This window comes from Panicum virgatum, chromosome 5K, assembly GCF_016808335.1.
Source record: "Panicum virgatum strain AP13 chromosome 5K, P.virgatum_v5, whole genome shotgun sequence".
NCBI lineage: Eukaryota > Viridiplantae > Streptophyta > Magnoliopsida > Poales > Poaceae > Panicum > Panicum virgatum.
This window is the reverse complement of record NC_053140.1, coordinates 55,437,550-55,460,220: the sequence shown is the minus strand read 5'-3', so window position 1 is coordinate 55,460,220 and position 22,671 is coordinate 55,437,550. Positions and strand designations below refer to the sequence as shown.

Here is a 22,671-nt window from a genome sequence, read left to right as displayed (position 1 = left end):
GGTATCAGATTCGTATTAAGGCGGTTTCGTTGGATCAGGGCGGCCCAAACTACGGCTTGGGATTAGGCCAGACCAAACGGACACCGCCCTTTCCCCCTTCTCGGCTCGGCTTCGGCCCCCCCCTACCCTGACGACCCGACCGCATCTTCCTTCCGCAAAACCGAAGCTCGCGGCGTGCGTCCCTTCTCCTCGACATCCATATCCTCGCCTCCACTGGCCCGGCGTGGAGTGGAGAGTGGGGATCCATTTGGACTTGTATTGATTTCCCCTTCCGCTGGTAAGGAAACCCTAGCCCGCTTCGATGGATCCCTCTAGGATTGTTCCAGTTCTTCGAAATCTATCCTTTACAGGGATGGGTGCAACACGTTCGTCCATTGCATCGATGCATTATCCCATCCATCCAGATTGTTTCCGATTCATTTATTTTCTAGAAATTTTGAGGTTCGACGGAACACCCCGTGCGGCCGCGCCCCATGTCGAGTCCGCCCCTAGGGTTTAGGGCCGCCTGCTTGATTATGCCATCGACTTTAGGTTTAGGAACCCCTCACGTTATGATGAGTTATGGTTACAAAGACATGCCATTGTTTTTGTGAATTAGAGCTGAGCGGGCGTGATTGGCATTGTGTCATGGCGCAGTTCTATTGTGGACAATTCTTGTGCTATGTAGCATTCAGCACTGTTTCCTAGTGGTCAAACCTTTCGATCTCATACTTGAGGTATTAGGTAGCACACTGGTTTTAGTGCAATGGCGTTTGGCTTTCATCAATGCAGTAACTTCTAAGTTCTACACTGTGAATCCATGCTTATTGCTGCTTTTATAAAGCATTGATTAGATTTATTGAAGACTATGCTTACCTAAGTATTATGTTGAGCCTTATGCTTACTCCACGGTCATGCTCTCTCTGATTTGTGTTTTCTAGACATTCCGTAAGCCAGCATGCCGAAGATAAAGACAAGCCGTGTTTCGTATCCGGAAGGATGGGAGCTTATTGAACCAACAATCCGTGAGTTGGATGCCAAAATGAGAGAAGGTATGCACAGGCGTTTATTCGTTTGAGGCACTCACTGCTGATATCAATTGATATTTGGAGCATATAATTGTACTAATACTCTGTGCTCATGCAGCTGAAAATGATCCACATAATGGGAAGAGGAAGTGTGAAGCTCTCTGGCCAATTTTCCGTATTTCTCATCAAAGGAGCCGCTACATATATGATCTTTACTACAGAAGGAAGGAGATATCACAGAAGCTTTATGAGTTTTGCCTGGACCAGGGTTATGCAGACCGTAATCTGATAGCGAAGTGGAAAAAGGTAGGTATTCTTGGTCCATATTTATTGTATATTGTTTACTGCTCGGTTGGTTGTTACGCTACAATAGATTATCTTCTTTTGGGGGGAGGCTGGGAGGGAGGGATGTTAATCTCCTCATGTTCTGCAATCAGTTAGTAGATTTATTTAGTGGGAATAATGCATAGATATGTTATACGCAAAATTGCGTTATAGATATCAAATTATTACACTTCATTTCTAAATGTGAGATTTATATAGCTTACATGATAGACTGCAGTAGCTACTGATGCATGGTTTGGCTTTCTGAACACTAGAATGTACCTTACACTGGTTTTTGTTTACGTTGGAAAATGAGATCTTGAATTTTACCAGTTAAAATAGGTCTGGTCTACTTAATTGACTGAAAATGAATTTGTGAGGCATCCAGTATGTTCTTTTGAGTCCCCCATAATTTGCATAGTGGTGTCCGGAAATGTTTTTTTAAAAACTTAAGGGTGAACTAAATGTGTCTGGAATTGGTTGACTGAAGATAAATACTTCGTCCGGTCACACCATCATTTAGCTATTGCTATTCTTTTCCTGATCGCTGGTCATATGTACCTACATTGATGCTTTGGCAAAAATCCAGTCAAATCTTTGGAACTTTGGTTGTTGATAGCTTTCAAATTTTAGGTTGGAAACATAAAGCCATTTGTAGATTTGTATTGAAAAGTAATTTAATATTGAAAATTAATTTAATACGCATATTGAATTCGCATAGAAATGTGGTTGAATTCGCACCATGAAGACCATAAAAGGTCAAAAGCGCGCAACATTTTTTACTGCAGGTAGTTATAGATCAAAGCCTCAAAGATTGTATGTCAGATCTTAATCTTTTTTGGGACTTGGAAATGATCCGGCTATTCTAGTGTGTTCTAGATGAGTTTTAAGTAAATTTGGAATATTAAGTGATTTTGCAGAGATATATTTTGATTGAATCAGGTATTGCCATTTTTTACTTTGTATAAACTAAAAGAAATTACAATATATCCACTTTGAACCCTTTTTAGAAATTACACTGATGCCTGGGAATAGTCCCTGAGCGCTTCTTTGATCTATTTCAATGTTCTTCCTTCTTTTCCGCTGCCTGTACAATATATTTTTTTATCCATGTTTAATCTATATATCCTGATTGCTTACTGATACATTTTGCTTCTACCCTTTTGCAGCCGGGTTATGAGCGCCTTTGCTGCCTTCGGTGCATACAGACACGTGACCACAACTTTGCAACAACTTGTGTCTGCCGAGTCCCCAAGCACCTCAGGGAGGAGCAAGTGATCGAATGTGTTCATTGCGGGTGCAGGGGCTGTGCCAGCGGTGACTAATCTTTTCATTATGCCTTTGGGCTCATGACTCATCATCTGGACCTAACACTTGAGATCTCTTGTGAGCATGGGCCGATAAAGAGCGACGGTTGCCTATAGAGGTGATTCGCATGAATGTATCGGTGCAACTTGTAAGCCTAGGATGCCTCTAAATTTCTTGATGTTTGGATGTCTCCAACTGTTATGCTCAGACTTGTTGACTTTGTATGTATGTATTATGACGATTTCACCTCATGCAGCCCATGCTGATACTAATTTACTAGCGTCTTTTACTTTGTTTTGCTTTTCTTTTTTACATATATGAATGAGTGTGCTAATTGGATTATCCACTGTCATCAGTTACCAGAGCTACTGTATTGTCCTTGCGAACTGTACGTGCGAAGTGTGCATCGCGTGCCGTCGCCGCTAAAGAGTGAAGACACACTTCTCTACATTCAACGAGCTTACCGCCAGTTGAGTTATGGCGCCTACCGAAGTCGTCTGGAAGCATCGGTGCAAATATTTACCGAAGTACAAGACGCGGTAATCTCAAGATTTAGAAGTCAGCGAGGCACTGACTGACAGGCAGTCAAGCAAAAGATTCCAGGCGAGGGCGTCCGGCCAGCCATTCAGCCACCGCTCATGTGCCGTCCGACTCGCAGATCGTTCCCCTGCGATTGCATATTCCATCCCACTTGCCTGGGGCGTCGGTAGCAACCGTTGGCTCCGGCTGGCCTCGCGTCGCGTTGCGCAAACACGACGAGCTGTGCCACGCCTGCCCCCGTCCGTGCCCGTCCGTCCAGCCATGGGTGATGGGTGGTGGTAGGAGATCACCCGCTGGTTGGCGTCTGGACAGATTCATCCCGTACGTAAACAACAACCGCTGGGGTACAGCCCGTAAGATGCCAACACGCTGCCTCCGGGACGGACCCGCGCCGAGTAGGCGAGGCATCGCGCTTGGAAACCGACGGCGCCCCAGCGCGACGTACGCCGCCGTGGCGGGGGGCGGCGCGTCCCCGTCGGCCGCCCCATGGAGAGTCAGTGGCGGACCTAGGTTTCTAAGATAGGGTATGCCGTGTCAAAAAATTTACATACAAAACGGTATAATCTATTTTTTAACTCGGTAAAAGACATTAAAAATTCACCAAACATTTGGGATACACGTAACAAATAACATATTATCGTCAATTCAACAATTAAAAGGAGTCCAAAGAAGATTGGCGGAGCTTCTGAGGAGGAAAGGGACGGATTGCCGGAGGGGAGCGGCAGCAGATCGATGCACTGTGCGCCTGTGCAGCACTGCAGGCCGCAGGTCCAGCCGGAACCGGCAGACGGCGGCACAGCGCTAGTCGGCGGCGGAGAGGCCAGGGTAGCCATGTTGCCGGCTTGCCGGTCGCCACTGCACGCAGCCGTTTCGCAGTTTCGCCTAACAGCAGCGGGTGGAACGGGCGACTGTGGTGGGGTGACCTGGTGGCGTCGGGGTTAGGGTACTGACGACAGATGGGCTTTTGCCCGGCCGAGTGGCCAACGGGCCGAGCAGTAAAGAATGGAGAAAAAAATTTACATGGACCTGATCCAATCTTAGGGTATGCCAAGGCCCTACTGGACCTACCTGTAGGTCCGCCACTGCCCATGGTCCTCGTGCGTGCGACCGGCGTGCCAGTGTAACTACCCCGCCCGCGCGTCGTTGGCGCCGCGCGCTCCTCCCAGGAAACCGAGCGGTTCCCCTTTTTTTATGCGCGGGCAGGCGGGCGCGCGGCCGCCGCTCAAAGCCGGTCAGGACGCCCGCGCCGGCATGTGAGCGAGCGAGCGGGTAGTGGACTGGTGGCTGGCGGTGCAGGTGCTACGCGGTGGAGCCCCGCTCCCCACGGAGAGAGTTCGTTAGCTAGCCTCTCACCGGCGCGTCAGCTCGGCTCGACGTCGTGCGCGCGGGCGGGCGGATGGCGGTGGCGGACTCCACGGCCATGACCGTCGACTTCCTCCGCGCGCGGCTGCTCTCCGAGCGGTCCGTGTCGCGCGCCGCCAAGGAGCGAGCGGACGAGCTCGCCAAGCGGGTACGCCACGCACGTCGCCGTGCCGTCGCGCGTTCGGGCATTGATGTCGATGGCACTGGCGATTCGGCATTGATTATTCGTGTGCGCTGCTGCGTTCAGGTCGCGGAGCTGGAGGAGCAGGTCCGGGCGGTGACGGCGCAGAGGCGGCAGGCGGAGCGGGCTGCCGACGAGGTGCTCGCCATCCTCGACTCCCAGGGCTTCGGCGGCCACCTCTCGGACGACGACTCGGACTCCGACCAGGAGCAGGAGGGCGACGCAAAGAGCCGCGGCAACACGGCCCGCACCCCGGGGGAGGAGGAGCAGGCGGCGGCGGAGGGCGAAGCGGAGGACGCGCTGTCCGGTACGGCCCAGCCCGCCGGCGGGCTGTCGTGGAAAGGCCGCAGCGTGAGCCCGCACAAGGCCACGCAGCTCAAGCACAAGGAGAGGCGGAGGAGCTACTTCTACTTGCTATCCTCCTCCGATTCCTCGCCCAAGTACCGGATGGGGCAGTCGTGCCGCAAGAACAAGCGGCGGGTAGAGCTGAGGTGCTTCTGGCTTACAGTGGAGCCAACATCAAATTCCACATGCCATTCTTGTCCGTTTTCGTTCTTATCTCTTTACCTGACAAACGTGCGCTTCTGATCAGCAATGGTAGCAGATCCGCGGCACTGGAAGATGTCGGTAGCGGCGCAGGGAGTCAGAAGCTGCGGCAAGATGGGTCGGATGTCACGGACGATGGCCAGGCGGACATGGACGGCGAGGTGGTTGGAGATGAGCAGAGGCCAGGGGATGGTGGAGGTGGCCAGTACGTGATCAGGTATGAGAAGGATGGGGAGATGGAGAGGGTGCTGGAGAGGCAGGCAGAGCTGATAGGGCAGTACGAGGAAGAGGAGAAAGCTCAAAGGGAGTGGGAGAAACAGTACAACGAGAACAGGAATGCAAATAAGGTAAGCAACTGAAAATATTAATTTTGTAACACTGAATTATGGTTTCTTGTTGCTCTTGGTTGCTATGTACTTGCTACTACAGTAGAGTGTCATTATACTACATATGTGCGCCGTAGTACATGTTTTTGAGGCATCGATTCTTCCATTTCTCATCTGTACCATGCTTAGTTATGTCAAAATGCTGCAGGGCTTTGCACTGCAATTGATTCAGAATTGGGCATTTGATTAGGCGATGCTTAGTTTACTTTTGTTTTGTTTATCTGAAAAAATGTACTTCTTTTTACAAATTTCAGGTTGGTGTGGAGGTCAAGAATAAGGCATTTCAGACAGATGCAGAGTCTAAATCAAGTAAAAAGGACCTCCCCATCACCATCAACCCATCTGCTGAATGTCTGCCGAATGGTTCCCTTTCAAAATCGCCCGGTGCCCAGCGGCGTGAAGGTGAAGAGGGCAACGAGCCTGATCACGGTCGTGCGCCAACCTCTTCTATTTCAGCACGGGAAAGCTCCGCCACCAGCACTGTCACTAGGCAAGATCAAGACCGCGGAGACCTAATCTCAGACGGCGATTCAGGCTACAATGCGAACGCCCACTGCGCCACCAAAGCACAATCAGACGGGAGCCCCTCAAGTGACACCATCAACAGCAAGGTCTCCGACTGGAGCTCGTCGCAGTTCCATGACAACACAGACAGCCAAGCTGATACGCAGCCGTATCGACCGGCTTCAAGCAACATTGCAGACATAGAGAGTGTCCTGCAGGCGCTTCAACGTGCCAGGATATCCCTAAGCGCCAAGCTGAGCAAGCCGGTTCCTCCCAGCCAGGTGACCTTGGCGCTCCCGGCACCAGGGGACGAGCACAAAGAATACGACGACCTGCCGGCCAACGACGACGACAACTTGTATGGAGAAAACCTCAGCAGCTCAAGCCCGGCTCGTCAGGAGATACTGGCGCTCCCGGCACCAGAGGACTGGCCACCGGAGTTAGACGGCGCTGCCATTTCACAAGCAGAGAGAGCAAGCAGCTCAGGCCCTCCTCGTGAGGAGATTTTGGCGCTCCCCGCGCCAGGAGACGATTGCCGCAAGGAGATCGAGGACTACACGAAGATCCCTGTCGGCACTCCCGGTTTGTTCCGGTTGCCAACAGACTCATTTCCAGTGGATTGGAAGATGTTCTCAGGTAACGCCTGCGGTTCAGCGTTTAGTTTGGGGGCAGCGGCTCTGCATGCCACCAGCATTTTGAGCAATCCTCCTGCTTCTTATGGTGCCGTGGCATCAGTTCCATCTGTTTCCGGAGATGGGTCAGGGTTTTCAGCGAAGCAACGCTGTGATCTTCAGGTTCCTGCGCTTCTCCCGGTGCCTACTCCTGGTAGGTGCAACATTCCCACCCCAGATTTCACAGTTCCTCCCCTTCCTGGAATTCCAGGACTTGGGAAGGATCTCAGGAGAGCAGGGCCTCTTGGGAGTGCAGATTTGTTCATGCAGCGTGGTATCGATTACACCATATCCAATAAGTGGATGTTGTAAGCTGTAGCTATACCATGTCCTTTTGTTGATGTCTTCGTTTGTTAGCACTTGTGCCATTGTGTGACTGCAGTTCGGTAAAGCAGTATAGAAGTGTGTTCTGCAGTAATGTACTAATGTAGAGTGTAGTATAGCATAACACAACACTTCTCTGTTTGCAAGCAGAAGCACTGAGGATTGTAGTAGTGAACACCTCTGCAGATGTTGTGGAAAGGTACTTGAGGTTGAGGATCAGCGAAGGTAACTTTGCGCCCCACCTGGCTAGTGCGTCACCTTCTTTCGCCGAACTGATGGTCTGCTGTCTCCGCTCTCTCTGCACGGCACTGCAGTGTCGCAGCAGAAAGCGCCCGTTCATGATGAGTACGTTGCTCGCCTCCTCGAGCAGCCTCAGTGACCTTTTTCTCCTGCCCGAACATCATGATGCTCGGAACGGCATGTGTGTGTGCCGCCATCATCGCGATCACCGCGTCCTGCCTCAAACTCATCACCCACCTGTCGCGCACAGTCCGTTCCGTGCGTGGCGCGTGCGGGCGCCGCCCCGCGGCGGGGCGTGCCGCTCGCCAGCGTCCAGGCAGGCTTTTGCGACTTTGCGAGCGGCCGGTGTGGCCTGTTTCTGCTGATGGCGTGCCCGGGGAAGCGGCCAGGCCACCGGTTTGACCTCAGGAAAAGCGCGGCCGCCTGGACTCTTGCATTGGGTGCTTGCATTTCAAGCAATGTGGCGCCATCATTGGCATGCGAGTACGTGAGTCAGCACAAGCGTACGGGTAATCCACCAATAATATACTTCGATATAGTGATGAAGAGGCTGATGTAAAAGTTTGGAAGTTTCCTTATAGTTTGACTTGTATAGCGAGTGCCAGTGACAGACATTAACCAAGAATCCAAGATGTCAGCTAACAAGAGTATAGAGCTTCATGGATTCCTTTTCAAGAAAGAAAAAGAGAAAAAAAAGCACTTCATGGTTGAACAAGTAAGAAGGCTAACCGAATTCAGTGCGACTAAACTAAATAATATTTAGAGCAAACTCCAACAGATTGATCTTCCCCTTTTCTCTTTCCACTTTTTCTCAATATAGGGAATTGATGTTGAAAAGATCTACTCCAACATATTGATTTTCCATCTCCCTTTCCCCTTTATTTTTTCTCAATCCCAATAATTTCTCTTCAATCCCCAATAGAAAGGGGAGACATCGCATCTCCTTTTCCATATAGAAAGGGGGAAAATCAACACTTCTTCCATATATGTTGAAATTGAGAAAGAGAATTTCCCTATATGGTGAGAAAAGGAAAACGGAAAGATCAATCCGTTAGAGTTCTTACAAGTTTGACAAGTGAGAATTATACTCGATGCGGAAGCCGACCTTAAACAATACACCTGGGGTGCAGATTCAGCACGGTAATCTGAATTCCCAGTAGGGTGTACGCAAGGTGCCGGTTTCTGTGGTGAGTGGTGACTACAAACCAACTGGGCAAATCAGATTTCTGAATCATGCGAACCTAAGTTAACACAAAACCAGATAGAGTTCCAGTGCAGCTCAAGTTTCTTTTTACCCGGCTATTGCCTATACAAATTGATATCTCTTAAGACCGTCTAAATAACAGGAGAAGAACAAAATCCGTCAGCGATGATATACAGCAGTCTCGAAGTATCTGAAAATCTAGATGCATCAGGACAAAATAACTAACCTAAGAAGTAATATAGGATATACACTAGCTTGGTCACGAAATAGTCAGTCATGATTAATGACTAACCACTCCCTTCACTTGAGATGTTGATGAACTTGGCCTAAGCTACAAGCTACCCAAAATTGTGCTATAGGCCAACGCACTTCACCCACCTGAACGCACGTCCAATCTTGAAAGGAAGTTCATAGTCTTTCACGAAAGCTGATTCTCTCTTGGCGGCCTCTGATTCTGACCATACATACAACCCCCGCTCTTGCCGGCCACCAGGGACTGTGTTATCAAGAATGAGAGCAACCAGAAATGCAATGACCATGTTGAGTGACAGTAACGTGTTGAGGACATAGTTCACCTGAAATGCAAGAAGATAAAGAAATTGCAGTCAAATACTCAGATATAACCAAAGTCTGTCAAAAACTCGCAACAGGAGTTGGTAGGATGGCACATGCTCGCTGTAGGAGTATTTTTTTTTCTTATGAAAGAATAAGCTGTAATAATTTCCTAACCATATTAGGCTGGATTGTAAGTACAAGTAGATAATTTAGCCATTTAGATCTGAAGCATCATAAAAATAATTCAATTTTATATTTCTTTATCCTTTTCAAGTGCAAATTTGGAGGGGAGGGTAAAGGAATAATGTGGCGAAAGTTGAACCATAAGCCTTACATATATTCATTTGCGAAGCATATAGATGGTCGGGTTGCCATAGGAACAAGATATGTGGTTTGCCTTCCTAGGTAGCCAGTGGCGAGTTGTGCGGTCAAAGGCAGGCCAGACGCAGAGGCTTGCTGGTGGCAGGAGAAATTAGCAGAAGGAAGGGGAATGGGGAGATGGCAAGATACCGGGTTGGTGGTCAAGGTGAGGAGCACAGAGGAGAGGGATGGCGACAGCAGATTGGGAGGTGTGCAGGATTAGAGGCTCCTAGGCTCAACTTAGGGTTGCAGTTTCTTCATTTGCCTGGCTAGCAGGCAATAATGCCCACCTTTTTTCACTGTAATGCGCATAAAAAGAGCAGAATGGGATAATGAAGTATTCCATTGAAAAAAATGACAGTTTGAGTACATACCCCACCAGATCCGGTGTGAACAGGTCCATGAGATGCAACTATGTATGGCTGAAAGTAAGTTGGCACTGATGAGTTTGCGCTAGGATGTACACCATATTGCTGGAAGTATGAAGGAACTGACAGGGACAAGAACAAAGCCAGCCCAACTATAATACTGTTCCTGGAGCTTCCAGTGGCACTGTATCGAAGATTTGACAAGCCAAGAGCACATAGCATTGCCCACATGAAGCAAAGGAGAGCAGCAACCAGAACATCAGGAATAGAAGCAATGAATGCTCCAACTTTTCCTACAAAGGAGTAATAATAACAGTGATAAGCAAGAAGAATGCCTTTTATACATTACTTTGATGATCTTTGCTCACAGCATAAGAAATTTTTCACCAAAATGAAAATGTGAAGCAAGTTTCTTACCAACTATAGAAAGCAATAGAAGTAAAATAGCACCAAATCCAACTGCTCTTCGGCTACCCATTTTAGTCACAGCAATTGTGTGTACATTCTCTGTTATCGTTGAAGACCCAACTCCTGTACCCCAAAGGCCAGCCAAGACTGTAGAGACACCTTCAACACCAATACCTCTGCTAACAACTCCAGATGTTGGTGGCCTTGTGGCCACAAACAAAGATGATGCATGGTAGGAACCAACCTTAAATTGAAAAGGCACAAGCATATTGTTAGGAGATAGGCAAACTTTAGTCAGAAGTACATTGAAGTCAAATGGTTGTTTCTGGACTTGAAATAATGAAAAGAAATTGTTTTTTTTACTAAGTGAAATAGTTTCCAGGCACCAATAGTACAGCAAACTAGTGTCGGAGAAGAAAACCAATGTCAATTTGATCATTAGCAAGAAGTTTGCAAATGTAGGTAAGGAAATGTGCCAATGGGTAGACCTTATTCAAATAATTATTGCTAGCTTACTAAGAAAAGTAAAAATACCAAAGGAAAGCGATGCAGATATCAAACTTCATACTTTCAGAGCAATCGTCAACTTACAGAATCCACAGAAGCAATAACTGATACAACACACATCACAAGGCCCATTTTCCAACTAAAAACCGGAGTGCCCCATTGCAACGGATATGGAAATCTGAACCAAGGTGAAGATCTTAAGGCATGTGAAGTGTCTACACGGCAAGATTTCATCCTCAACAGATGCTTCCGACAAAAGGCTGATACATTGTTTGAGGCTGGAATGTTTGCATCACAACCTTTGTAGCTATAAACTCCAGTTGCTGTGAGAACAAAAGCAATGGCCCATGTGATTCCTAATCCAAGAGGAACCTAAGGAGGAAGCATCAAGAGTTCAGAAATTAGCTTCTCGTACTAACCACCATGCAGCAAAAAATCACACATCCAATCAATATTATAAGCCAAAATCTTACCGCATAAATAAGAAACACTCTGTAGCCAAATAACTTTATTTTCCGGAGGTACTGCCACAAGTGAAATAGATAAACGATCAGAAAAGAACAATCTTTCATTATTCACATTATATCACACTGCTTCTGAAAAGTGATTTCCTGCATACTCACAAGTGCAAAAATAACCACCATCAACAACTGCAAAATTCCCATCTCTATACATGTGCCTAATTTAGCAAAACCATAGCTGAAAAATGAAAGTCCAACAGCTGCGACTGTTGGTGAGACAACAACTGGATTTATCAACCTGAAATAAACAGATAAAGGCAAAACACAAATAAGGTAGACATCACCTGAGTATTAATACTTGTCACAACAAAATATGGTGAATTTTCCAACAAAAAGACCAGGTGCATGAGTAAATGTATTCATCAGTTATAACAAACGTGAAAAGATGTTTATGGCTGGAAACAAACAGTGTTCACTTGCAACTGCAATGACCTTGTAGCTTTTAAGTCATCTACACTCAAGAATATGTCATGTGCATTGTTTATATTGTATGGCCATGTAAATGACAAAAGACTTGAAATATTAGGTGTTCAGAATGAAACTTCAGATCAAGTTTTATATTTCCTATAAGAGTGCATATCATCTAAGCTAATTCTTTTTATCCATTCACTGCTAAGGCAATCATTTGGTCGCATTTAATTGGATGGACAAGAAAATGGTTTTGTATTTATAACAGAAATTGAGGCGCACCTTAGAAATAGTGACATGAGGCCTGTATATCCCAAGATCACTTGGAATGCACCTCCAATTATTATAGCTCCCTGCAGGTGCTTCATTATGTGCTTAAAATTCTGCAATCAAATGCAAGCGGTTAAGCTCAGTCGGGATTGCCAGAGGACCAAAACCAAGAGAACTATGCATGACTGCAACATTGGCCATGTTATAGGCACTGAAACACCATAACACAAATGAAAATATGCATACATTGTCATTGAGCCCAAAGAACTCCGGGGAGTTTATGATCGCGAGTGCAGGAGCAAGGTATACAAAGGATGGGCCCTGCACAAGAGGCAGTCTCGTTCCAATGAACATGTGCAGCAATGTATTCATCCCTGTGACGAGCAACACCGTGGACACCACCGCTGCCGTGTCATCCTAATCAACACACATCCAAACAGCAGCTCTTAAGTAACATATTCACTAAATCAATCATACGGTAAGAAATACTACAGGATCAATCCGCACTCACTGCCGAGCCACCCATTGCAGGAACCATCACGAGAGGGATCAGGATGATGGAGCCAACCATGGAGATGTAATGCTGGAATCCATATATCACCAGAGGAACTGCAACACAGCTTAAAAAACAGCTCAAATTAGCACACCGTACATCACGCCCGCACGAATTAGCCCATCACTTGACACATGCATGCTTCTCTTCCTTGATTGAGTACTTACATAATCCAGGAGTGTCACGAAGCTCGTACTTCACATGAGCCGGTCGCTCCGGCGCCTCCTCCTCCTCCTGTAGCTGCGGAAGCGAGGGCGCGGCCGCCTGCCCATTCGGCCTTCCGCCATCGGAGTCCCTCCTCCGCGTCCTCGGCTGAGGAGGGGGCGGCCGCCGCTCGCCATTTCCCGCGACGGCAGCGGCGGCAGGAGGTCGGGGGAGGACGGAGTTGGGCCGGGCCGGCGGCGGGCCGGACTCCAGATCGGCAGGGGCCTCAACTGGGCGAGGGAGAGGGACCTGCCCGGAGTTGGGAGCGGACGCCGAAGGCAGGGACTCGCCGGAGACGCGGGACTGGAAGCCCGTGCGCTTGGCCCAGGAGAGCGGCTGCGGCGGAGGCGCCGGGGGCCAGGGCCCGGGGCGCCCGCGGCGAGGCTGCGGCAGCGCGCCGGACGCGGACGACATCGCGGTGGCGGGGTACCGCCGCCGGCGAGCGGCGGCGCTTGGGGAACGGTCCGGGCAGAGCGGGGAGTGGCGGTGGCGAGGGTTTTAGGGGGGGCGTGGTGCGGTGGGGGTGGCGGAGGGCGGAGGCAGTGAGCTGGACGCCTCGGACGCGTACAAATCCGTGCGTGCGGAGGCGGAGGCGGAGGCGGAGATTCTGCGGACGCGGGGCGGGCGGGCGGGGCCCGCGGTGTCAGAGGACGTTGCGGGGGTGGGTTCGTGCGGCGTGCGTTTGAAATCCGGGGATAGGGTGGTCAATGTGACGGGTGTGGTTTTCCGGCCGGGTCAGACGCGGGTCAAGCGACGAGTGGTGCGTACGTGACTGCGAGGTCGTACTCGGTCGCTGTTTGGCTGCTTTTTTAGTGTGTTTCATTTTGCAAAAATGGGTAAAGATGTAAACAGGACATTTGAAGTACTAAATGAAGTCTATTTGTAAAATTTTTTGCATAGATGGGTTGTAAATCGCGAGACGAATCTAATGATGCTAATTAATCCATGTTTAATCAATAATTAGCGATTGATTACTGTAGCATCACTGTTGCAAATCATGAATTAAGTAGGCTCATTAGATTCGTCTCGCGATTTACAGCCCAACCATGTAAAAAATTTTATAAATAGACTTTATTTAGTACTTCAAATTAGCAAGATTCATTTTCACTTTAATGCGTTTACGGCCTTTTTGCATTTACATGTAAAGAACTAAACAGTGCCTTTGTTGGATTGGCATAGCAGGCTAGCACGATAGATAGGGTTGGCTTCCGCATCATCTCCACTTTACGTGGTCATCAAAAATACCCACTTCATAATGAACTTGATGTGTGCACGTTGACAGTTTTTTTTGTTGCTCTTTGTAAAGCGAAACCTTGTTGAAAAAATTGTTGAAAAGTACATCATCTAAGACATCAAATTAATCTCATTAAATTCACCTTAAATTGTTCCTTGATAGTGCATTTATCTGATATTATATATGATAACATATTTTCTTCTATAAACATAATCCGAATTCAGAAAGCTAAAAGAAGTTGAACTTAGAGCGAAATTAAAAAGTGGATCGATCTAGTGGGCTAGCAGCCCCTGCATGGCCGCGCCTTTGACAAGGATCAGAAAGGAGGATCGAGGAATAAGATACCTTGTTCGCTGATAGTGATTTGTTGTGGGTAGGGGTGGCAAAGGGTCTAACATTTTGAACTAGAGAATCTAAGTGCCGGGCTCTAATTTTATACAATTTTAAACTAAAAAATTTAAGGATCTTGTTGGGCTAGGAAGAGGCCACTAAGGCCATGGCCCATTACCACCACTAGTTGTGAGAGAAAAAATACTGCTAGCTGGCTAGTGACTGGTGCTGGTTTGGTGTAAGAGAAAAATATTATTGGCTGGTTGCAACGAACAGAGTGAGAATTGGACTATCATTAATCCTAGGCTCCTAGCTAAGTCTAGCTCCTAGCATTGCACGTAACGCATGCTCGTTTTATGATCTGCCATGAGCCCATGAACCTCTTTTGCTGGTGAAAATTCTTGAATTTAAAATACAAGGTTTAGCGTAAATTCTAATAGAGCACTACATTTCATGGGTGCATGCCGGTAGGCTGTTTACAATTTTTTAAGTACAAAAAGATCAGGTGCTCGAGCACTATTCGTAAGAGCTAGGGGTGCACATGGGTGATTTTTAGGTGCACCTCCAACTCTCGTTAGTTCAAAATTTTGTACTACTTCTTCAAAATAGAATTCTATTTTGGAGAAATAGTTTGAAGTTGGATGTGCTTCATCTATTTTCACCCCTAGTAAAAGTTAAGTCTTTCGTGAAAATTAATTTTTAGATAAAGAAATATCTTCATACTAACCATTTTTAAAGGATTCTTCATATTAATCTTACACGCAAAGTACCCAAGATAATATTAGTTTTTAGATTAACCCAAGATAATATGTTTTTTTTAGCTCCCCAAGGAGTATGTTGCAGCAAGAAAAGCCTGCTTTGGCTGATGAGGGGCTGATTTTCATTAGGCTTTCTAAGGGCCGCTACTACTTGGGCTGCTGGGCTGGGCTCGCGGTTGGCCAATCCCTGGAAAGGCCGGGCCTATTTCGTGTCCTGCAGAACGAGAAGAGCCGAATGGAGGAGACCCAGTGTGACTAAAAACAAATGGAGGAGACCCAGCAGTAACTCAAAAAATAAAATGGAGACTTTTGCTTCCATTCTTATCACCAGGCTGAAATCCTGAGTGTTTTTGACGGGAACAGGTTCTTCTTTCTCACCTGGCTGCTCCGAGCTTTGCCACTGTTTTACCAGAACCCACTAATGATTTTAGTGGATGCACTTTTTCACTGGAAATCTAAAGTTTTCGCAGCACTTTCTTGAATTTGGATTACTAGCTTTAGACAACAACATTATCCGCTCTCCCTTGTGCATGGAAAATGCGCGCTTTGCCACTCATCCGTTAGAACAAACACGGCCTGCTTTCGCCTACTACTCCGAATTCCTACAATCGTGGCAAGTCGAAGCTGAGTGTACCCTTTATATTCGGTTGCGGCGTCACTTCATCATTTGAGACTTGAGTGATGTACACTGGTCGAATGGCACTTGTTTATTTTAAGTGGCGAGCAGCGTGTACCTGCAGGCACCAAGAACGTAAACGTCCCCCCATTACACTACGCTGACGACCTGTGGCTAGCAGAGCAGCAGCATTCTATGCATGTTACTTTATCTACTCAGCACTGACAGACCTCCTGCATCGAAGCAGCATAATTTTTCTTTTCTTTTCTTTTTTGTTTATTACAAGGAAGCACGTGGACCCAGGCGGCTTAAACTGTTAGAAAATTGTTTCCGCAGCTGGCCTCGGTTGTCAAGCGTTGAAAAGATGATCACCAAATCGATTTCTTTTTTCCAACTCAACTTGCACGCAAGTGATCAGAGGACAGGACAGATCACAAGAATATCCAGCCAGAGTCAGAACAAACAATACAATCACCATCTACAGTTTTGAATCTACGGGGATGCTTGGTTGTTATTCCTCATTGCTTACCCACGGGCTACTGCATCCACCAAAGGCATAGCACTGACGAGGTAGGATCTGTGCTGTTGATATGATAGCGATCGCTACTTACCCAATACCACTACGATTGATACCCAGCCCCCATAACTGTCACACGCCGCCTTCACAAAAGCAAACATCAGCGACGAAAATACGCGCCGCCGACTGACCATTTCTTGAAGAAAAATCAGTTCGCAGAGTGCATTTTTTTTAAAAAAAACTTTGAAGAAAAATCAGGTCGCAGTGAGCGCTGCTATCTGCAGTTATCCCGTACTGGACACTAGTAGCGAGGTAGTAGTTGGCGTAACGCACGTATACACCAGCACAAACCCATGGACCCTGGCACGCCCTGCACGCTCCTCAGCCACCAGATTCGCTATACACCTCGACGGGTCGGTCCACCCATCAACGTTGACGCTCGAGCGCTGGCTAGTGGCCGTGCCACACCGACGCGCTGTTGCAGCGCTGAACATGGATCATATGCGCGAGGCGCGAGCGCGAGCCAACACGCATTGCATGATCGATGCCCCCAAAGATAGAAAAGGAGTCTTGCAGCAGGCTTAGTTATTTTTTCTGGGGATCCCTTTTTTCTGCTGTTCCAAAAAAAAAAGTTATTTTTTCTGCTGCTACACCGAAATGGACGCCGCCCGTCGTAGTACTTGCTACTCGGCGCCATCAATTCCCGTATTTTTCCACCTAATTGCTACCATTAGCTTTTGATGTGGCTACCATTTAACCAGTCGCGCGCCAACGACGCTGCCGCACGGAGATCCAACGCCGCGGTGCGCGGCCCAGCCCTTCCGGGTGCAGGTCGCGCTCGCACCAGCACCGAGCACGCACGCGGCACGGCGCTGCGCCCATATAAGCTAGCCGCCGGCGGCCTCAGCTAGTCAGCTGGCTCATCACGCCCTGTGTGAGCTTGCAGATACTACAGCACGCGCGCAGCCAGCAGGGTCGCCTCGGGCTCTCAGGCGGCTCAACCAGAGCGACGTGCTGCTAGCTGCTCGGCAGAAACTAGCTAGCCGGTAGCCATCCCTTCCTTCCAGCTCCAGCGGCATGGGGATGGAACCTGTGGCCGCGAGCCGGGAGGATGAGGAGGCCAAGAAGATGGAGGCCGGCGGCGACACCGTCGGCCAGAAGCTCGACGCCGGCGCGCTCTTCGTGCTCCAGTCCAAGGGTAAGCTACCTCGCTCGGCGTTTCTTTTCTTCTCACTCCATCAATCAGTGTCATCTCTCTTCTCTGCTTCACCTGCATGGCAAGCGTGTGTTCCTTGCCAACCCTCCTACTCTGCAACCATCTTTGTGTTTCTTGAGCGCCGGCAAGGATCACGGTGACTCGGTGAGGCCACTGACTATTTGTTCTCTCATACGCAACCTGAGCGTGGCGCAACCTGAACTAGTCAGTTGTTTTATTTTTTTATTTTTTGGAAACGAACTAGCCATAGTAAAAGAATATATAAATAAAAGGCTGCAAGCAGACGAAAGATCGAGAAAGACGATGATTATTCAACATATATATTATACTATTGTGATGATCAGTTAAAGAAAAGGTTCATTGATTTCATCGTGCCTGGCAAATGATTTGGCCGTCCGAAGTTACTGTTCCCCCCTCTGACCACAGCCCACCCCCTGATCAAAAGCTCTCGAGTGAATGAATGCCTGTTTGAATGCTCTTGCTCTTGCCAATCTACATCTACCCCTCTCTCTGTTTTTTCCTTCACCGTTTTACTTTACGGGAGTCCTGGGTTCCTCGCATTTCCTTCCTCTCCATCCCACGGCATGGCCACACAAGCACGTTTCGCCTGTCCTTTTTCAATCTGGAGAGAAGAGACAAAACAAGGTGTACTTGCACTTGCAGTGCCCTTGCTATCCCTGGCGAAGTGTGTGCCGATGAACAACACTCCTGCATGTGCGTGGCATACCGTCTGTCTCCCAAACTAGCAAGCCTGGCCTCGCATCACACAACTGAACCACTAGTAACATGGCCCGTTCATTTAAGATTAACGAAAACTGGTTAAGCAGATTCAATCAATTTTTTAGTCAAATGTACATGTGGATTTCACTTGACGCATCGATTTAGTTTATCTCAAGCCTGATGCGTGTGCTTGCGCTGGCCATTCACCTCGTTGACATACTCACATACTGACGGTTGGAGTGGCCAGGTACTCCTATTTGGCAATAATGCGTTAGCTAATCATACTCGCGGCAGTCAGCACGCAGAAGATCTGAACAATCTAGTGCCGGTGCAGTCATGCAGTACAAGTTGAGTCGCTCGATCGATCGCCGACGATGAGGTGACCTTTGACGAAGCAAATTTCTCTTGCCCCCAAAGCCGCATCATTTGACTCCTGAATCAGACCTCGCGCCCGCTACTGCATCTTTTCGTTGTTTCTGAATTTTGGGAAGACGTGATAGGCGGTGACGTTGCAAATTTGAAAATCAGGCGCATGTATCGGTACAGAGATGGGATGAGTATGTGCTCCATATATGTACACGTGTTAATCTCTGATAACACACGTATACTAAAGCAAGCTAGCTGATTGCGCAATCATTCATAATGAAAGACTTTTTGTGTTTTGAGCAGTGATTACTAAGTCTGAAGTTTTAGGATTGGAAATGTCGAGCTTAATTTGTTTCAATGCGTGATGGGCATGGTGCAGGGTCGTGGCTGCACTGCGGGTACCACCTGACGACGTCGATCGTGGCGCCGCCGCTGCTGAGCCTGCCGTTCGCGTTCGCGGCGCTGGGGTGGACGGCGGGGATCACCTGCCTGGTCATCGGCGCCGCCGTCACCTTCTACTCGTACAACCTCATCTCCCGCGTCCTGGAGCACCACGCGCAGCAGGGCCGCCGCCAGCTCCGCTTCCGGGACATGGCCACGGACATCCTAGGTCAGTTCGCTCCTCCTACTGTTCGTAACTGGCAGCGATTAGACACGTAGATAGATAGCGTCCCCTTGCAGTAATCGTGGAATAACCCTCTGCGTGGTTTAGCTGTGTAGCTCAGCTGCGATTCAATGCATGATGGCGATTACTCCGGAGTATTTATGCGTAAAAAATCTACTCCCACACAGCGTCGCCGTCGATACTGGTAATGAGAAGATAAGCTGTCATTGTTTTGTTGTCGCTTCAATGGTAGCTTGAATAATCTAAGACCAGTCTCAGTGGAGTGTCATCGACACAGTTACCTAGACGGAAATCTTAAGAACCGTGCTATTGAAAACACTCATCTCTTCTCTCTCATCATATTATTGGTACATATTAGCAAATTTAATGTTTATGACATTTTTACTAAAATTGTCCTGATGAAAGTGCAAATTGTCGGATCACATGATCGATAGCATTCGGTATCTGTGTTAACAACGGCGGATCAGCCAAAGAGCACGCACATCAAGGACTTAAAATTAGGACGAATTGAACAACTTGAACGATCCAATTGGCGCGTACACTGATTCACGAGCGTCGACCGGATCCGCTGCCCCTGTATCCTGTACTAGGCGACATGATGCCTACTACAGGACGCTTGTTGCTAGTTTTTTTTTTTTTTGGTGTGTGTGGGGTTTCAGACTTCAAACTAAAGCACGTGGTCAACAACTAGGGCAGCAGATCGGTCAGAGCTTAGAGGCATCCAGTGTCGGCACACCACGCACAGCAGCTTCCAATAATTGATGGTACTTAATTACCATTGTGTAGAACAGTTCATTGTCTGCTTCTTGCCAGGCATGGTGCTCATGTAGGTTACCAATTTACTAGGAGTACCGTGACGGTCGGAACCGGTTCCTCTCCAGTACTGCAGAGGGACTCGGTGTCATTGACCTGCGGGCCCCATAATTCAGGGGGCCACAAGTCAGTGGGAGAGTCTCTCTGTAGTAAGACTCATCCGTGGCGGTCACAGAAATCTCAGCATGTACGTTAAACGCGTGCAGTTCCTCCCAATATGTGGTATAGTCGCCCAAGGCCCCATGCTGAAAATTTTGTCTACGAAACTTACCACTCAGGCCAGACTCCAGATACTGTAATCTGTAAATGCATGCCTATGCCTTAGTCGCTAAAAATTGCGACTTGCAAGAAAAAGATCAGTAACTTCTCCATTACCTGTAATTTGCTCCGGCTGAAAGCGTATGTGATATCACATACCAGACAGATAATATAGTCTGTCAGATATGAAGTCACGCATACTTGATGTTGGGGAAAAAAACCATCATCAGTTGCCAAAGAATCCTCGAGCAAACACTTCAAGTGATCACGCGTTTAGGATGTTTTCGGCTAACCTGTTCACTGATATATAACTGATAAATTTTGACTGTGCTGACTACTGAAGGGCCTGGATGGGGGAAATACTACATCGGCCCGATCCAGTTCCTGGTTTGCTTCGGAGCAGTCATCGCGTGCACTCTCCTAGCCGGCCAGAGCATGAAGGTACTGCGCCCTACACACGGGACATCGTCCTGGAGATCTGTTATTGCGTAAACACGACAAGGGTCGTGCGTGATTCTCAGGTGTGCTCCCACTTGACTTGCAGGCGATCTACCTGCTAGCCAACCCGGGGGGCACCATCAAACTGTACGTGTTCGTGGCCATCTTCGGCGTCTTCATGATGATCCTGGCGCAGCTGCCGTCGTTCCACTCGCTCCGGCACGTCAACCTCATCTCCCTGCTGCTGTGCCTCGCTTACAGCTTCTGTGCCGTCGCCGGCTCCATATACCTAGGTAAATTCCCGTTCATCGTGTCAGGCCAAAGGGAAATTCCAGTGACAAGTAATCGTTACGGCAATGCGACATGACAGGAAACTCCGACAAGGCGCTCCCGAAGGACTACTCGGTCACGGGTGACGCGCAGAACCGTGTGTTCGGCGTGTTCAACGCCATCGCCATCATCGCCACCACATTTGGCAATGGCATCATCCCTGAGATACAGGTACTACGTAGCCTGATCATCAGGCTCTCTGAATCAAATCTAGCACGGAGTAGTCGTTAGCCACGGACGACAATGATTGTCAGTTGCAATAACTCCTGCAACAACGCTAACCCTGCTTTAACCTGATGTGCTGCCTCAGGCAACGGTGGCGGCGCCGGTGACGGGGAAGATGTTCAGGGGGCTGTGCCTGTGCTACGCGGTGGTGGTGACGACCTTCTTCAGCGTGGCCATCTCGGGGTACTGGGCGGTCGGCAACCAGGCGCAGGGCACCCTGCTGAGCAACTTCATGGTGGACGGCGCGGCCGTGATCCCGGAGTGGCTCCTCCTCATCACCCAGCTCTTCACGCTGCTGCAGCTCTCGGCGGTGGGCGTGGTGTACCTGCAGCCGACCAACGAGGTCCTGGAGGGCCTCTGCTCGGACGCCAAGCAGGGGCAGTACGCGGCGCGGAACGTGGCGCCGCGGCTCGCGTCCCGCACGGCGGCCGTCGCGCTGGCCACCACCGTCGCCGCCATGGTGCCCTTCTTCGGGGACATGAACTCGCTCATCGGCGCCTTCGGGTTCCTGCCGCTCGACTTCGCCGTGCCGGCGGTGTTCTACAACGCCACGTTCAAGCCGTCCAAGAAGGGGGTCGTGTTCTGGCTCAACACGGCCATCGCCGTCGTGTTCTCGGCGCTCGCCGTGATCGCGTCCGTCGCGGCGGTGCGGCAGATCGCGCTGGACGCCAAGACCTACAAGCTTTTCGCCAACGTGTGAGGAGCTTTTGTAGTCTGCTGCGTGCAATAGACGATGTAGTTCGCGGGCGCTTTGTAGTCGTGTAGAGGTGTACGGTGGCTCAGGCACGCGCAAATGTGTTTTTCTGCCTTCTTATATGGAGTAAACCACGAATCTAGTCTGGGGACTGTCCATAACCAAGCCAGACCGTCATACCACGGCAAAAAGGGATCACCGAATCAGCTCCAACAATAATCGTGATGCTCATCCTGTTCCTGTATCCATACGATGAGATCAACAGACAGGTATTGCAATTCCTCAAGGAGGAGATCGACAAGCGTTTGTGGGCCTGCGGTGCACCAGCTGTATCCTAGTTTTCTTATGATTATTATTAGGCTTTTAGAGTTCGAGTTATTATTATGTTTCTAAGCGATGTAAGAACTTGCTTCTACTTCTACTTAAATACGCAACATAGTAGTGCTCCTGCTTTTATTTATTTAAATAATATGTACAAAACGTATTGTATTACTAACTTGAACTTCCTGCATCAATGTAAAATACGATTCAGCTATCATGTAAAGATAAGGTTCAGTCATCCGTATTCATCTTTCGCCGTTGTAGGCAGAAAGTGCTTTAATATTTGTCCGTGCAACGCATCCTGGCAATGGCAATCTGAAGTTCTGAAAAGAGGCAAAGTGGAACAGCTCACTGAATTTGGAACGCGTAAGAGAAAGGAAAGCCTTTCCAATTTAAAAGCGGAAACTGTGCGAGTGCGTAAGCTAGCTCGGTTTACGGATTCCGTACGCGTGCTCTTCA

General features: G+C 48.6%; 4 protein-coding genes across 5 annotated transcripts; 3 read left to right on the top strand and 1 right to left on the bottom strand.

Annotated features, from left to right (window-relative positions):
* The first annotated feature begins 73 nt into the window (after positions 1 to 73).
* LOC120708729 (protein BUD31 homolog 1-like) lies at positions 74 to 2,931 on the top strand. Its single transcript, XM_039994124.1, has 4 exons — positions 74 to 277; positions 921 to 1,031; positions 1,126 to 1,313; positions 2,501 to 2,931. The coding sequence occupies exons 2-4, from the start codon at positions 938 to 940 to the stop codon at positions 2,654 to 2,656; spliced, it is 438 nt and encodes a 145-aa protein (XP_039850058.1). The 5' UTR covers positions 74 to 277; positions 921 to 937; the 3' UTR covers positions 2,657 to 2,931.
* Positions 2,932 to 4,337: 1,406 nt separating this feature from the next.
* Positions 4,338 to 7,394, top strand: LOC120708726. Its single transcript, XM_039994119.1, has 4 exons — positions 4,338 to 4,689; positions 4,789 to 5,213; positions 5,315 to 5,615; positions 5,909 to 7,394. Exons 1-4 carry the CDS (start codon positions 4,576 to 4,578, stop codon positions 7,139 to 7,141), a joined length of 2,073 nt encoding a protein of 690 aa, XP_039850053.1. The 5' UTR covers positions 4,338 to 4,575; the 3' UTR covers positions 7,142 to 7,394.
* A 1,209-nt stretch (positions 7,395 to 8,603) lies between these two features.
* On the bottom strand, positions 8,604 to 13,283 carry LOC120708724 (nucleobase-ascorbate transporter 12-like). The gene is made up of 10 exons (XM_039994117.1): positions 12,715 to 13,283; positions 12,506 to 12,603; positions 12,241 to 12,411; positions 12,007 to 12,107; positions 11,419 to 11,554; positions 11,269 to 11,319; positions 10,880 to 11,167; positions 10,298 to 10,532; positions 9,887 to 10,173; positions 8,604 to 9,172 (listed from the first exon to the last, which is right to left on the bottom strand). The coding sequence occupies exons 1-10, from the start codon at positions 13,163 to 13,165 to the stop codon at positions 8,951 to 8,953; spliced, it is 2,040 nt and encodes a 679-aa protein (XP_039850051.1). The 5' UTR covers positions 13,166 to 13,283; the 3' UTR covers positions 8,604 to 8,950.
* Positions 13,284 to 16,993: 3,710 nt separating this feature from the next.
* On the top strand, positions 16,994 to 22,429 carry LOC120708723 (GABA transporter 1-like). Of its 2 annotated transcripts, none has more exons than XM_039994115.1 (6): positions 16,994 to 17,404; positions 18,888 to 19,118; positions 20,548 to 20,645; positions 20,749 to 20,935; positions 21,013 to 21,143; positions 21,283 to 22,429. In XM_039994115.1, exons 1-6 carry the CDS (start codon positions 17,284 to 17,286, stop codon positions 21,895 to 21,897), a joined length of 1,383 nt encoding a protein of 460 aa, XP_039850049.1. In that variant the 5' UTR covers positions 16,994 to 17,283; the 3' UTR covers positions 21,898 to 22,429. The 2 variants fall into 2 exon arrangements, with proteins under 2 accessions (XP_039850049.1, XP_039850050.1); XM_039994116.1 differs by lacking the exon at positions 16,994 to 17,404 and adding an exon at positions 19,221 to 19,317 and having other exon boundaries at positions 18,984 to 19,118.
* The last annotated feature ends 242 nt before the right edge of the window (positions 22,430 to 22,671 follow it).

Excerpts from the sequence above, each read along its gene's own strand:
- LOC120708723 (XM_039994115.1), top strand. The coding sequence starts at position 17,284 with ATGGGGATGGAACCTGTGGCCGCGAGCCGGGAGGATGAGGAGGCCAAG. Across the intron at positions 20,646-20,748 it reads TAGCCGGCCAGAGCATGAAG|GCGATCTACCTGCTAGCCAA; the intron begins GTACTGCGCCCT and ends CTTGACTTGCAG. Across the intron at positions 20,936-21,012 it reads CGCCGGCTCCATATACCTAG|GAAACTCCGACAAGGCGCTC; the intron begins GTAAATTCCCGT and ends GCGACATGACAG.
- LOC120708729 (XM_039994124.1), top strand. The coding sequence starts at position 938 with ATGCCGAAGATAAAGACAAGCCGTGTTTCGTATCCGGAAGGATGGGAG. Across the intron at positions 1,032-1,125 it reads GGATGCCAAAATGAGAGAAG|CTGAAAATGATCCACATAAT; the intron begins GTATGCACAGGC and ends GTGCTCATGCAG. Across the intron at positions 1,314-2,500 it reads TGATAGCGAAGTGGAAAAAG|CCGGGTTATGAGCGCCTTTG; the intron begins GTAGGTATTCTT and ends ACCCTTTTGCAG.
- LOC120708726 (XM_039994119.1), top strand. The coding sequence starts at position 4,576 with ATGGCGGTGGCGGACTCCACGGCCATGACCGTCGACTTCCTCCGCGCG. Across the intron at positions 5,214-5,314 it reads AAGCGGCGGGTAGAGCTGAG|CAATGGTAGCAGATCCGCGG; the intron begins GTGCTTCTGGCT and ends GCTTCTGATCAG. Across the intron at positions 5,616-5,908 it reads AGAACAGGAATGCAAATAAG|GTTGGTGTGGAGGTCAAGAA; the intron begins GTAAGCAACTGA and ends TACAAATTTCAG.
- LOC120708724 (XM_039994117.1), bottom strand. The coding sequence starts at position 13,165 with ATGTCGTCCGCGTCCGGCGCGCTGCCGCAGCCTCGCCGCGGGCGCCCC. Across the intron at positions 12,412-12,505 it reads CTGCAATGGGTGGCTCGGCA|GATGACACGGCAGCGGTGGT; the intron begins GTGAGTGCGGAT and ends TGTGTTGATTAG. Across the intron at positions 11,320-11,418 it reads TGGTGGTTATTTTTGCACTT|TACCTCCGGAAAATAAAGTT; the intron begins GTGAGTATGCAG and ends CACTTGTGGCAG.